The sequence below is a fragment of the Pholis gunnellus genome (genome assembly GCF_910591455.1).
Source record: "Pholis gunnellus genome assembly, chromosome: 23".
NCBI classification, from domain to species: Eukaryota; Metazoa; Chordata; class Actinopteri; order Perciformes; family Pholidae; genus Pholis; species Pholis gunnellus.
Window position 1 is genome coordinate 9247281 of NC_136550.1, and position 15164 is coordinate 9262444.

Below are 15164 nucleotides of genomic sequence, written 5' to 3' on the forward strand. Positions count from 1 at the left end.
CACGAGGCTTCACATGTCTTTATTACCATTTTAAGATGAAGAGAGACTTACATGCTAATAACAAACCAACTTACTTGGGTCATGATGAGGCCTAATTTCACCGTAATCATTGCCGTTTGATTTTTTTCCTGAGCTGTTTCCGTACTGGAATGCTTGACAGACACATTGATCGCACCGGTAACTGGATTGCCGTGTGCAGGTTTCTCAGCGGCAGCCCTTTTCTAATTTACACACTGCAGCAGACTTGATCAATAGAGGGGAGTTCCTTTCAAATTGGCCAGCACGAAAAAGTGGGTCTGACTCTCCCGATCCCCACAGCATCGCTGCAACCTCAGCAAAAGATGGGGAAACCTATTAAACTGGTCACAGGGACTCGAGAGAGAAGAGCACACAGCTCCGCACAGGAAGAGGCACCCAGCGCATATATCAAATATATGCCGTTCCACATTCAGAATCAGTCAGTCAAAGCATCAACAGCTGATTATTTATTGATTCGGACTGGATCTGATGAAACAGAAGAAGACAACATTGAGGAAATAGCCGTTTTGTGAATGCCACTGCTGCTTTTCAGTGTGTAGCAGAGCTGTCACAGTGTCCCCCCCCCCCCCCCCACACTGTATTTTGTTAGTGGTTCAGTACAGCCTGGGAACAGTTAAAAGTGTGCTGATACAGCAGGCTTATCTATCCGACTCCAGTCCACTTTCAAAAGGCTGCTGGGAGGAGATTGGTTCTGCTGCTGCTACACATGCAGTAACACCTGCATTTCCAAAACGCGACACGTGCTGACTGTATAATTTGCCAGACGCAGCAACTGCGACAGCTGGAAGTTCCACTTTTGGTCGAACGCACAAGTGTTTGAACGACTAAACACATGCAGCAGCGTCGACTTAAACGTGTCCTGAGCTTTCACAACGACAATCAACCTTTATAATCCACAGCAGATGAAGGGGACGGGCGCAGGAAGAACTTGGGAGAGTGCAGTATCGAAATATAGATTAGTCTTCAGTCAGTGAGTCTATTTTTTGAGCCTCGGGGCGCTACCTGCTCTGCTTACAAATGAACGAGATTGGAGAGCAGAGGGAATAAGACAGAAAACTGAAGAAAACTTGATTAAAGATTGATTCCCCTGGTGACGTTCTGACTGAAACCCAAATCCACCCTATGCTGTTTGACAGTAAACTACAGTATAACAGTTAACTACATATCTCTTAAATTGTTAATGCTGTATCCATGTAAAGGTCCAGCAAACATTTCCTTTACTAAACACAGGAGTGATCTATACTTGGCGTACTTAATTGATTATGTGATCCTTGCGATCGCTTCCACAGCCTGAAAGTAAATGAGCTAATCCAATACAGTGGCTTCCGATGGAGATAATGGCTCAACGGCTTTCGTATCGCATTACAACACACTGCAGAGGACATGGCCCAACATACTCATAAGGCTATATTGTTTCACATATCAGTGGGTGGAAACGCAGCCTAATGGATTCTTAAAATAGAATGCACATGAAGTACGCACAACCACGTGTCAGCCTAACATGAGCGATCACAATTACCAACACTCCAGCGTCGTTTTCAAACTGCAAGACTGCTCTTGTATACTTCATCCCATAACTGCACTGTGGCAGCGAAAGATGGGTTTAGTGAAGAGAAATGACACGCCGGAGGGAAAAGACATTTTTACACGGTTTATCCATCATCTATTTTGAGTCCAAAATTCTCATTTTCAACATATACAGACAACAATGCAAGTGTTTGCGGATGCTTTGTCAGCATCGCCAGCTGTTCCTCTGAAGCTGAGCTCAAGTCTTTGACCTTATTACAATGTCTGGATTGAAAATCCATCAGCAAGAGCCATTCAAAACACACACAGTTCAAATCAGGGCAAGGCAGCAGAGGGCTCAGACTAAGTAAGACATCACTTTGTCTTTAAAAGGGTTCTCATTTCAGCTGAGTCAGTCATTCTCCTGTAGTGTCCCCCTGGCACGATGGGACGGCTGGGGAACTACTTTTCGCAGCGTTTCCCTCTTTCTTCAGGGTCTTCAGGCACTTGTCGAGCCTTTTGATGCACAGTGCCACGTCCTCCCGAGTGATGCCCACGGCTGAGGCGGCGTTCAGGTAGGGACAGGGGTAAGCCTCAGAGTGGGACATAAAGCCGAGGAACCTGTGTCCGCTTACGGTCTGCTCCTTGCCCAGCGGTATTACCCTAGAAACAAGTGGAAAAACAGGGACAATGTGGTAAAATACTGAATATTTCAGCATGGCAAACAACTACTGTGACCTGGCTAAAGCTTAAGCTACTCACTTGACAAACAAGTGGTATCATTGAAACTAAATATTTAGTCTTTTACAGATGAAGACAGTACCCTAGTCTTTCAATTGAAATATTTAGTACACTAAACTTAACTGAACTAAGCATTAGCAAATATTAGTTATATATATAGTCCAGTATTCACTCTCCTCTCTGCTCTGTTTTTGTCTCCACCAAGTCCTGAGGGAAATAAGCTGATAGAGGCTACAATTTGTTTGTCTGTTGGTGTACAGTGGTTGTTTTTTTTTTAGAGCTTTTTAGCTCAATGCAACCACAATGAGAGTAGTAACAGTAAACCAGAAAACCAAAACAATGAGTTGAAAGAGTGCAGAGTGCAGAGCTCCATTGTTAATATTGATTATGGCAGTTATGAAGCTCAAGTGTCTATAATGGAGATAATACTTGTTCCGGCTTGCTGGCATCCGATCTGGCCAGGTAACCATTGGGAGTTAGCGTGTGACTCAATGGGTCATTTGAGCACAAAGGTCCTCACGAGAAAAGATTTAACTCGGAAGTCAGCTGTTGCAAAGTTCAAAGCTTCATTCTAGAAGTGTCAAACTCTGCAATACTGTAAACTAAACGTAAACACCGCTGTAGTTTGGCAGGGTTTCCCCCCACGGTCAGCACAGTTTAAACTCACTTTTGAGCATGAATGTTAAAAGACAATGCATGTTGTTACGCATTGCTGCTGCGATACGAGGAGGAGAGATGCGAGTAAGCTCTGCACTCCTCTGGAATTGAGAACAATGTTCACATACTCACTGAAGGAATCCAGGGAGGAAGAAAGGAAGTGGGGGGGGCTGTTTGATGTTTTTTTTTAATGCAATTGAGCCATAAGTGCATTAAAACACAAACAACACAAAACAAGTATGACATAATGACCCAAATAAATCATTCATTTGGGATATTTTAAATATTTAGATGGGAAAATGGAAAAAGAAAAAACGGCAAAAAAGCGGTGCTTTTGCAGCCATGAGGCAGAAGGCAACAATGAAGGACTGACAAATCCCCCTCCCTCCTGCTTGGAAAAAGCCAGACCAGCGGGAGCGAGAACATGGCTGTGACTGTCTGTGTGCGTCGCCGATCCCGGTGGAGACAACACCGCTCTCTGTGGCTCGCAACGGCAAACATGTCGTTAAATTGCGTAGGCGGCCCCCCGATAGGACGGGGCAGTCTAATCATCTAAAGTAGTTTCCTCTCCGCCAGATACAGCAGATCCATCTGGCTGATTGCTGACTGCCACTGGCCATTTTGTTTGGCAAACGCACAGCTCATCCACGCATTTTTGAGGATGCAGACGAAGCTATTTTTAAATGGAATCACTCCCCAGCACACACACACACACACACACACACACACACACACACACACACACAGACACCTCCACCCCCTCTTGTTTTCCATCACCTCCCCATGTGGCCATGCCCTTTAAAAAGTTGTTCCTACCTGGCTCCCGACACTTGCCGGGTGAACAACATGGAGCCCAGCTGAGTCACCGCCTTGTCGCTCTCGGCCTGGAGACCGTCCAGAGACATGGCTGGAGGAGAGAGGAGCCACACCCAATGAGAAATGTACGGATATCGGGTCAGAAATGTAGCGTTTCGTGGACAGAACTTGCAGTGTGCAGATCTGCTGGTCTAAAGCCAGTAAGTTGAGCTTACCCAGTGAAATGGGGTTATGTGGGGTGTGAAGCAATCTCTCCCCGTGTGCGGAGGCTAGACTCTTCAGCTCCTGGGCCAGGAACAAATACATCTCCTGCAGGACATGCAGACACAGAGAAGAGGCATGGAAAGAGAGAACTCGGGGGGGGGGGGGGGGGGGGGGGGGGACGGGACAGACAACTATAAATAGTAGCACAATGCTCCTTTCACACTCTGCCACAATAGCATTTTAGCAGCAGCAGCTTTGCTAATCAAGCAAATCTACCCGCGAGCAGACCAGTCCACATCCATCCATCCACCCCCCCTCCCCTCCCTTACTCATTTGCCTGACTGTGTGCGTTTCCCTCCAAGCTTCGGCACAAGCACTTCCTCGGCCTCTGTGGCCAGGACCTTCACCCACATCACACACACTCGCCTCTGGGATCAATTACAGAAGGCAGGAGAGGCGCAACACATGCTTTTAATCCTGAAGGCTTAAACATCAACATGTTTAAAATATGATGACGAAGTGCGTTTAGTTCAGTGAATAAGGGCGACGTACACAGATGTGATGAGCACAGGCCGGGCAGGGAAGCTGCTCAACAACAACAACAACAAAAAGAAGCTGTGTTTTTGTTGCTGGATACCAGATTCCCAAGTGAGGCATTAAAGGATCGGCTCTCTACAACAGTGTGTGTGTGTGTGTGTGTGTGTGTGTGTGTCTACTGCGTACTCTGCTGACTCATACCTTCCTCATTTGAAAACATCCAAGAAGGAAAATATTTTCACTGTCGTGAGTCAAACACAAAGAGTCTTTCGATGATGTCAAGTGTCTCTAAGTGTCTCTTGTTCTCTTATAACAATGGGTGACTTGAGAGGAGGGTGCACGGCTACGACTCTGCATACAATAAGTGTGTGTGTGTGTGTGTGTGTGTGTGTGTGTGTGTGATGACTGAACCCCATTTCAACTAAAAAACACACATCGTCTGCTGGCTCTTTGCAATATCTAGACTTTTTAAAAGTGGTTACATGAGGCTGTAAATGAATCTCAACAGATGAAAAGTCTGAATTATTTAAAGCTTTTGACCCCGTGGGGGGGTGTGTTTGAGGAAATCACTCAGTTCTGCAGACACCATGGAAAACTGGTCCTCTACATTAATTATGCATAATGTGGACCAAGAGAAATCAATAAGTCTTGATGGGTTCGGTCCATGCGAGAGGCCAGAGGTATTTCCTAGATGTATATTGTATAACGCAGATCATATTTTAGGTATCGCACGCCGTCCCGTAAGCCATTTTTTAGGTTTAGGTCCAGTTTGTAAGTACGCTTTGTATTCTTGAGGTTTTTTTTACTATCGAGCACGAACATTAAAGGAGAAGAATGTATTTCTGTGTCTTCCACAGTTCAGAGCGTCAACAGAAACAAACATAGTCCAGTACATATACAGTGCTTTTATGGCAGAGCAGTTTGGAGGCGTGAGAATGCTGCAGTGCCCACCATTTGAAGAGGGGGGGATGCTGCATTGTGAGCGAGTCTGCTTTAAAGCAGGGAGCCACCAGGGGATGTGTTCTGAAACTTCTGGATCAATTTTATCTTCCTATAGCATACGCCTCCCTCTACGAAGCTCAGTGCTCGCTGAGCATTTACAAGTCTCGCTCCTCAGTCAGAATGCAGGGAGAGAGCTGCACACACACACTCACACAGACACACACACATACACACACAGTCATAGCGTGTGATCCACTGCAACTCAATACAACTTATGTAAGCTGTCCTTTTCAGTCTTCAGGGGAAATATGTCGACACAGAAACATATTGGGACTGACATTGGCGCAGTGTTTTTATACCCATCCACATTGTTCGTGTCATCCTGCAGCGACCGCACCCGACCTGAAGTATGTGACAAACCATCGCTTTGATTATATAAAGGTCATGTGTGCGTGCTCTCACCTTTCTTTCCGACAGGAGTTTCTTGTAGCCGCTGTCTCCCAGAGTGAGAAGGGTAATGAGGACGTCAAGGGAAGGTGAAGCCGATGCTCGACCTGGACAGAGAAGCCCAACAAGTGGCTTTGTTAAACCGTATTTATAAGTATACATGTCCGCTCCTAACATTAACCTTTCAACAACAAGAAAAGAAGCGTCAGTAGCCGTTACGGTGATGCATGACATGTATGTATTTCTCTCACTGTCTGCGTGAGTCCTGCTCAAAACATGAAAAGTGAAACTGTAAAGCCATGGATGACGGCAAGGGATGGATATCAAATCTCTGACTGAAATGCATTTGTAGCACTGAACGTCAACAGTTACCTTTAAAATCATAATTGTACATACATACAATACATTATAGACTGTATCTTATACGGACAGAGTCCTTGAACGGCTGCTTTGTGTGAAGACTAAATTCATCATGGATGCCTTTCAGAGAGTTTTATTTTTTTTAAGTATAAGACTTCAAAATAAAGTAAAATTGATGCGGGAACTAATATATCAAATTGATGCTGGGAAATTTCAATCAATACCCATCTTTAATGATGGCCTACTCTCACTAAATATGATTGAAAAGCAGTTTTTATACTACTAAACTATTTACTGAAGAAAAAACTATGGCAGTAATAATTATCAGAAATTAATTACCATGAATTTTCTAAATTAATGATGTCATAACTGGCTTCATATGCCTACCTTCATCATATTTTCACTGTTGGAGAAGAAAATAATTGCAATAAAATAAAAAAGGAAAATAAAGAAATAAAGAAACAGAATTAAATACACATCTACTTATCTACTATTTGAATCAATTACGTCCTTAATTTGACTTCATGGAGAGGCCATAGTATTGCTAATACTCACCAGGGTACATCTGGCTTATCTCCTGTATGAAGGACTCATCAAAACCTGCGATGATGGCGCCACCTACTGGAACCATGAAGTTCTTGTCCAGGCTCTGTACAAAGGCATCGATTCTTCCAACACGAGCCCCCTGAAGAAAGACCGGCAAGAAAAATTAAGCAACCGCCGTATCTGTAAAGTACACGATGACAGAAAGGACACTAACAAATCACACATTCAGAGCTGAGCTGCAGATCCAAAACACGAAGGAGAGAAGGGCCGAGGGTGAGCCGTACTAACCTGTTGTATGAGGTGCATGCATTTGGACGACTGTACGCCGTACGCGTTGTTAACTATGTGGGGAATATTGTGTTTGGCACACACAGCAGCCAGTTCCTCAAGCCTAAAAGACAAGATAATTATCGACTTATCCTCACTTGTATTTATAAATCAACCACTGTGACATCTAGAAGATTTCTAAAAGGGGGGAAATTAAAAACACATATCACCTGTCGGGGACACGCGGGGCAAAGCAGGACGTTGTTGAATGAACACACAGGATGTTCTCGGCTCCGAGCTCTTCGATCTTGCGCTCAACAGCTTCCAAGTCTGTCCGCAACTCGTCGCCCTCGAGAACATTCTCCACCACCACCGGCTCGAAGCCTGTTAAAAGCAGTCAGACATGAGCAAGAGACAGCGAAAAGCCCTCGGGTGTTACTGTGCGTCTATGAGAAAGAAGCAAAAGTGCAGATATTTAGTCTGCCATCAACAGACACCTTCACAAGGCATTATTTGAGAAGTATTTCGCCCACAGTTGCTATCGGCTGCCATGTTTGTGACACCAACGTGGTCTGTGAACAGGATGTACGGGCGACAGGACACCGGATGTCGACGTCATCGTCACCTGCTGTGATCATGGCTTTGAAGCAGGACTTCTGGTCGATGCGAGGCCAGACGATGTAGCGCGCTTTGGGCCTCCGATGGCGGAGAGTCAGGAAGCACAGAGTCAAGCTCATCCCTGTTGCCATGGGAACTACAAAGCAGCTCGCCACACTCCGGACTCCTGTTGTCCAGAAGAAACAAAGCGTTTACACATACAAGTAAAAACCTGAGTTTAAAAAGGGACAGTCCACCAATCTCACACATGAAGTTCAGTTTACGTATCACCCGACTAATACTCAGCCTGGTGGTGTCATCAGAGGTATCAGAGCTTGGATTTAAGACTTGAAAATGCACCGAGTTGCATTATGGGAAATGTAGGAACCTGTGTTTGTGGAGCCTCACCAACACCAGGGACTCTAAGTAAGAATATCTCCGCCTCGGCTGCATCAATTTAGACACTCTTTTTGCAATCTGTCTCTTGGGAATAAGATTTACACACCCGAGAGCTTTAAGATGTCCAACACCACTGAATTGGTCAGCTTGTTGAGCAGACTGGATCCCGCAGCTTTGGGCTGAACAGCAGCAATGTCACCTGACCGACCGATGCCATGGATCAACCTGCATTAAACAGCTGGATGTCACAACAGAAGCCGTGAAGCGGCCTTCTTAATTTGAGGCATCCAAATATGGTATTTCGTTAAGTTAACGATTGTCAAACTTGGACCTGTAGTGTCGTCTTGCCACAAGGCTGGATGCCACCCGGCCCTCCCTCTCTCCTACGCCGCAGTTGCCGAGGAAGTTATTGCTGTCCATCACGGCCAGCTCGCTCAGGAAGAGCTCGACGGTGCTCTCGCTCCACCCGTCCTCTGGACACTTACCCTGCAACACACACAACGCGAAAAGTGGGTGGATCTGCAGTGACTGCAGTGACTTTGAGGAACGATGAGGGCAAAGCTGTGGACTATACCTGCTCCAGTAAGTGTCTAATGAGCTGCTCATGGCCACGGCGCGCCTGGCTCCCCTGTCGAACGTAAGAAGTCGACACTATCTTCTCACTCAGGCTGAAGTTTTCACTGTTCATCTCTGTGAAAGAAACAGCTTCGTGTTAACATCAGCCGTCAACTCTCTCTCAAGTACTTCACTTAAATGTACTGCTATTCTCATATTCTACAATTAAGTCGAATATAAGAATAGCATTCAAAACAATCATATCATCTCCGATATCTGCCTTTCCTTTATTCAGTGTAGCCAGGTTTGAGCTCATCACAGATATTGGCATACATGTCGGCTCTTTAAGTAACACAAAATTGTTTTGCCAAAACAGCAAAGCTAGAAAGAGAAACCTGAGAGCAAACAAGTTTATTTTTCAGCTGTAAATGTCCAACTTAGTGTATACTTTGTTGATAATTCTTTAACTCATTTAAAAGACTATTATGAGAATGTTTAAGTTATTTGTTTAAGTAGAATAGCCAATATATTATTGTCACATTTGTTTTCAAACTCCTAAATATCAGTTTTGATATCCAGGTTATCAACTTTAAGGATCTGCTATCAGTCTGGCTCTAATTTTCAAGACTGGTAAAAAAAAATAAAAGGAGGCATTTAGTGCACATTGGGATTGTAAAAGTCACAGAAAGACCTAAACAATCTAACCAATTCATTAGATTGCTCATGAAGGGGTCACTAGATCATCAAAGATCAGCTGACTGGTCACGAGGAGTTCTAACTAGCCAATGAACACAGTTGTATAATGTCTGCTTTGAGACTATTTGTAACAACAAATCTTTGTTACAAACTTTGAATGATGGGTGTTTACCAGCAATGGGGCAGGGGGGGTTTAATAGAAAGATGTTTTGGTTGCATTATGGGTAATGTCAGAACCAGTGCTTTTGATGTAAAGACTAAACAGTCAGGATATCTTTGCATCTGATGCTTATGTTTTTATCAGTCTATTATGAGTTCCTCTTGACTTTATGAAAGTCCAATAATAAGAGCTGGAGTACGCCTTAACCTCCATCATCCTTCTATCCCTGAACTGTCATGTGTCATCTACTATGACATGCCCAAATAAAATATATGTCTCTAGAGTGAATGAACATGAAAATTGCCAAAAGCTCTAATACATTTCTACCCAATTCATTGCGAGCCAGGACACTCCTATAAAACAGACTTACAGCCATAACGTCGTATGTTTCTGCTAACGTTACCCTCAGTTGCTAACTCAAGGTCTCACTGCAGACCATCAACGAGAAATACCAACAGGTATCGTGTTATGCAAGAAGTTGTAAAAATAAAAAGAGTAATAACTTTGGCTGTTAGCATGGTGACAATTTGCTAACCTCCCGGGTTAGTCAGGCCACCTCTTAGCAAGGCGAGCAACGCTGCTAGCAGCTGCTAAACTAGCGTTTGCACACGAGGAACGGCTCTAACTAGGCAGTTTTGGTTGACGAGCTAACATATCTTCTTACCTCACAGCTTTCCTGTGAGACTCTCCGTGTTTCGTACCGTCAACCCGCCTCCAGACTACCAACAGGCGTGAGGACCGACAGGAGGAGGAGGAGGAGGAAGCAGCTTCTTCTTCTTCTTCTTCTTTAGTGTTTAACGGAAGCTCGGGCGCTACTGCCATCTTCTGGAGCTAGTTAACTCCTACACTACAGTGTCCGCTTTGTCAGATGTTTTCCTAAATCCTCTGTTATCTGGGACAATAACCAACACATTTCATGCCATGTCCACTTCCGCCTTACTCATGCTGCTGTGAGCCCTAATCTTTTCATTATTCCCAATCCATTTCTCACAGTACCCACTCTATTTTTAATTGAATGTAAATGTCTCCCCTGATCCTGCATCTCCTGTCCTTTCTCAGCAGGCCTGTAGCACGTTTTTGACTGTGTGACTAGCTATTAAAACTTCTCAAATTCATCCAACAGTTGACTGAAGCAGTTGTTATTCTGCATGAGCACAGTGGTGTTTATCCTGCCTCAACTTGTAGAGCACACATATAATTATATGCTGGAAACTTGTATTTCTTTTCATTAGTTTAAGTGCCCTTATGTTTTATTACAGCTTCTTTACAGCCTTTTGCCTTTGTTTTACTGTGCCTCTGAGGGGTGTATCTCAGTGTAACTTCAGTCACTACTGCATGCATGTCTGTTTTACATAAGACTGGATCATGGTCACTACAAGGGTTTTAATAATTCACAACCACTAATTCCTTCCGTTCAACCATGATTCAGCCATTGATTCCTAAAAACAATTATGGCTCAAAGTCACCTGATCTATAGAGAGCTATTCACTGACTGTTTTCGTGTGTTAATAATAATCATATTGTGCAGAAGGGTGAGCCAGTCAGTATATAATTCATAATCTAATTTAAAATGTTATCTTTTTGATTATGTTTTCGTTTAAATTATTTTTTGGAAGTAGATGGTATTTTTGCTGGCATAAATAAATAAGCTTTCACCAACAAATTATGAAGCTGATATAGTGGCTTTTTATTTTTTATTTCAGCAGAAGCCAATGGCAGAAAGGAATAAATCAATAAAAATCATACATAAAACATATTTCAATATATTTCATATAGTGTATCAAAAGACAAAAACAGAACTGTACACATTAATTAGCTCATATTTCGAAACAGTTATGTTTTATTAATTAGTTCATGTTGGAATGAATAAACAACATTTAATTGCACTGCCACATACATATACACACTTGATATTGCCACGCCTTCAGAAACACATAATGTCATATGTTCAGCTCTAAAATCAAATGTATTAGAATTATTTGCAGGATATGAGAAGAATTGCAAACCTACAATTGCAAACCTACATCATGTACAGGGTTGATAGACTGAGTCTCATTTTTAACTTAAGTAAAAGTAGCAAACAAAGTCCTATGTAACAATAAAAGTCCATAAGTGCTTTTACCAAAATGTATTTAAAGTATTGAAAGTAAAAGTGGACATTATGCAAACTCATACTGGGTTAATATAACTCATGTGTGTGTGCAGCATTTTAATGGTCAAGCTAGAGCAAATTTGAATGATTCTATATAGTGCCGGGTAAATAAATCTATAACAATGCATAATATGTTATACATGTACCATCTGTATAAAAATACATAAAAAGTATTTAAATATATAACTATAAATGCAGTGTAGTAAAAAGAATAATATTTGTGAAGTAGCATCAAATGGAAATACTCAGTAAAGTACCAGTACCACAAATTAGCCTGTGTGTACTTGAGTAAATGTACTTAGGCTACTTTCCATCACTGGATAAAGGGGTTGGCTGGTATTTTGAACATGTTCTTATTCTTCAGGAAAACATTAGCAGCGTTTAGCCTTCTTACATTTAGCCTGATATTGTTATAATTATGCAGCAATATGTCGAAAATATGGCTGGCCAGTCTGGCTGAAATTAAGTTACAATATCATACTATTTCACATTAATAAAAAATAAAATTAGTGTTACATTCACTCTTTTGCATTGCATCTAAAAATATATACATATAATAATTTTGTCAGGGATACAATTTCTTTAGAATAATTAATTTAGACAACATAAAGAAAATATATTCCACAGAAATTCAATTGCAAATTGTGTTTATTAAATTAGTGCCAATACATGAGAAATCATAAAAAACGTTTCACTCACACAGATTAAACAATGTATTTGTTAGGGCTGCTTACTTTTTTATTTTGTATTTTGTAATGAACTGTATTGTAATCCTGTAGTATAGCCAGCAGCCCCAGTGACACCAACCCATGCATGTATCCTCACACAGAGGCAAATTACTTTAAAGTTATGAAATTGTTAAGACAATACTGCTGACCTTTACATGTATCACATATGCTCAGGACTCAAAATGACCACAATTCAAGCATCAATTAATCCACGACAAAGAGCACAGGACAATAGACTTTGTGGAAAATGTCTCAGTGTAACCAGTTCTAGATAATTCCATGGCTTTGCTGCAAAGGGGAGAGAAAGATGGCAATTTGATGGCATAGCAGGGCTTTCAACTCAACAGCTATGCCAACATCTTGCCTTCCTTCCTGGACCCATGTTTAAACAGAGGTTTGGATAGTAAAGTCCATTCAAGGAGCGCTGGGATGACAAATGCGCACACCGCCTATCACACCGAAGACACGCGCGACTCGTGAAACGTGGAGTGACTGAAACAAGGAGCCGAACAGAGCCACGTCCATCCAACAGGTTTGTGCGTCATGAAACATCTTAGAATAACTTAAACAACATTGTGATAGTCCACAATTACAACATCATGTTTGGTCCCACAATCACAGTAAAAACACAACTCCACCATAACTTCAAATGGGTGCGAAAAAAAGAAAGTGAAAAAAACGCAGGAAAAAGGGTTCCACAATTCAAAAGTACCGAGGGAAAGCACACAGACTTAGTGGATGTTCACAAACATAATTGTAGGCCCGTTCCCTCCCTCCCGCCTGCGTTTATCCTCACACCTACCTGTTGCGGTGCCTCATACCCAGCTCTCCCTCGGTCGCGTTCTCAGATCCATAGTGTCTCGGCATCACGCGTCAGCAGAGTAAAAAAGTAGGCTGAGAGTGGAAGAGATAAGTCTGTCCTCCGCCTTCAGACGGCGCTCAGCGGAATGACGGTGGCAGTTCACAGTACATGTAGGTGTGTTTCGGGTTGGCGGGGCAGCTCTGGCGTGGCGCGGCTTCCTGCACCTTTGGGCGCTGACGAGGAATCTAATTGGCCTAATTTGGAAGGGGGGGGGGACCCTTTCGAGGAGAGAGACTGATCCGCTGAAGAAATCCGTCCAAACCTGTTTGGATTGATGATTCTCCCAAAATCCCAAAGTAATTCTGCAGTAAAACACGTCATGAGTTTGTAAAATGTAAACAAACAACAGCCTATAAATGTGTCTTATAGTCTACAGGGTGTTATTTAGACATCACTATCAGGACACATTATACGACAGGATTTAATTTCAATGATCACTGGAGGAACTGTTGTTTAATACATAGATATTATAAATAACTATTGTCAGAGCCTCAAAGTGGGGTTTATTTTTAACACTGCTTCTATTTATGTACAGAGGAAGTCCATGAAGCACAGGCCTCCTGTCCTGTAATGTACAAAGGTATACTGGTGCATATGTACGGGGTTTTATGGTATGTATGTTGTGTATTTTATTGAACATCAATATTTGTAGTGTGGTTTTTACGATATGAGAATAATAGGAACATGAGTTGAAAACTAGCAATAACTATAAACTCTCAGGTTTCATGTCCCGTGACTATGTTAAATAGCAACAACCCTGTCAAATAAAATGAATTCTAATGCCATTCATTCCCTGGCCCCTGCAGTCTACATGTGGAAATGTCCTGATACTGAACCCCCACATTTCTGTGACTGTGCATGTGAATGTGTATCGCTGCTGAAGAACAGGTGGTACCTTGTTTTGTAGGCTACTGCCTGCAAACCAGTGTATGAATGTGTAAATGGTAAAGTCCCATTCCCAGTTTACCGGAAACCTGACTTGCTGATCCACACACAAAATAAAGCCAGGACTGAATCCGGTTCATTAGTGAATCACACAGAATGATTCAAAAGCTGTCTAGACCAGAAAGTGATGGCTATTCAGGACAGGAAACATCATTTCGTGAGAGACCTCTTTAGCAACTTTAGTAGCTCTTTCATCTTTCGCTGTTGCTGTTGTTAGTGCCACTCGTTGCTAAGCAGATATATAGTAATTTACACATGTTTGTCCTCCAGAGAAGATTAACGCTGGATTACAGCTGTTGCACATAACTGTTTCATGAAGAGCCAGAAGAAAGAACATCTGTGTCCCAGGTGGGAAGTAACTAGTACATTTACCTAATTATTTAAGTTCAATATTTCCATTTTATGTTACTTTATACTTCTACTTCACTTCAGAAAAAAATATGGCACTGTCTTTACTCCACTTCATTGACACCTTTAGCTATGAATTACTTTTCAGATTAAGATTTCACACACACACAACTTTTAATTTAGATTAAACCTGGATCTCAACCGTTTTGGCTTGTGACCCTTCACAAAACGGCAGCGTCTAGTAGGGCTCTTGTCATGCCTCATGTCAATGAGTCACGAGCAGTTCCACCAGAGACATGTTTTCCAAATAAAGTTCTCACAAGATTAAACTCAAATTTGAGGTTCAAATATAACAATTGATTTTATTCTCCTTTGCTGTTGTTGTGACCCTTTGGAGGTTGCCGATTCTAGTTTGGCAACAACTGGAGTAAAGTAGCATATAGAGTCTAAAATTAACTCCACCGTGACCAGCGACAACATCAGACACAATATATCATCAATCTAATAGTGTTAGAAGCCTGCAGAAAGTGTACTTTTACTCACAATAAATTAAGTACATTTTACTGCTATACTTCTGTACTGAAATCATACTTTGAGAGCAGAACTTCTCCCTGTAAAGAGTGTTTTTATATTCTGAATTGTGTGGTTTTACTTAAGTAA

At 42.3% G+C, this 15164-nt stretch overlaps 1 protein-coding gene across 1 annotated transcript; it reads right to left on the reverse strand.

Annotated features, from left to right (window-relative positions):
* Window positions 1-1675: 1675 nt before the first annotated feature.
* sepsecs (Sep (O-phosphoserine) tRNA:Sec (selenocysteine) tRNA synthase) lies at window positions 1676-10245 on the reverse strand. Its single transcript, XM_079185125.1, has 12 exons — window positions 10134-10245; window positions 8633-8748; window positions 8390-8544; window positions 8165-8283; window positions 7688-7846; window positions 7293-7446; window positions 7084-7186; window positions 6805-6934; window positions 5905-5996; window positions 3975-4068; window positions 3760-3850; window positions 1676-2208 (listed from the first exon to the last, which is right to left on the reverse strand). Exons 2-12 carry the CDS (start codon window positions 8744-8746, stop codon window positions 1962-1964), a joined length of 1458 nt encoding a protein of 485 aa, XP_079041251.1. The 5' UTR covers window positions 8747-8748; window positions 10134-10245; the 3' UTR covers window positions 1676-1961.
* Between the last annotated feature and the right edge of the window lie 4919 nt (window positions 10246-15164).

Bases quoted from the DNA above. Each gene is read 5' to 3' on its own strand.
- sepsecs (XM_079185125.1), bottom strand. From the start codon at position 8,746: ATGAACAGTGAAAACTTCAGCCTGAGTGAGAAGATAGTGTCGACTTCT. The intron at 6,935-7,083 runs GTTAGTACGGCT...GTCTTTCTTCAG, and splicing joins GCATGCACCTCATACAACAG to GGGGCTCGTGTTGGAAGAAT. The intron at 2,209-3,759 runs GTAGGAACAACT...ACTTGTTTCTAG, and splicing joins CGGCAAGTGTCGGGAGCCAG to GGTAATACCGCTGGGCAAGG.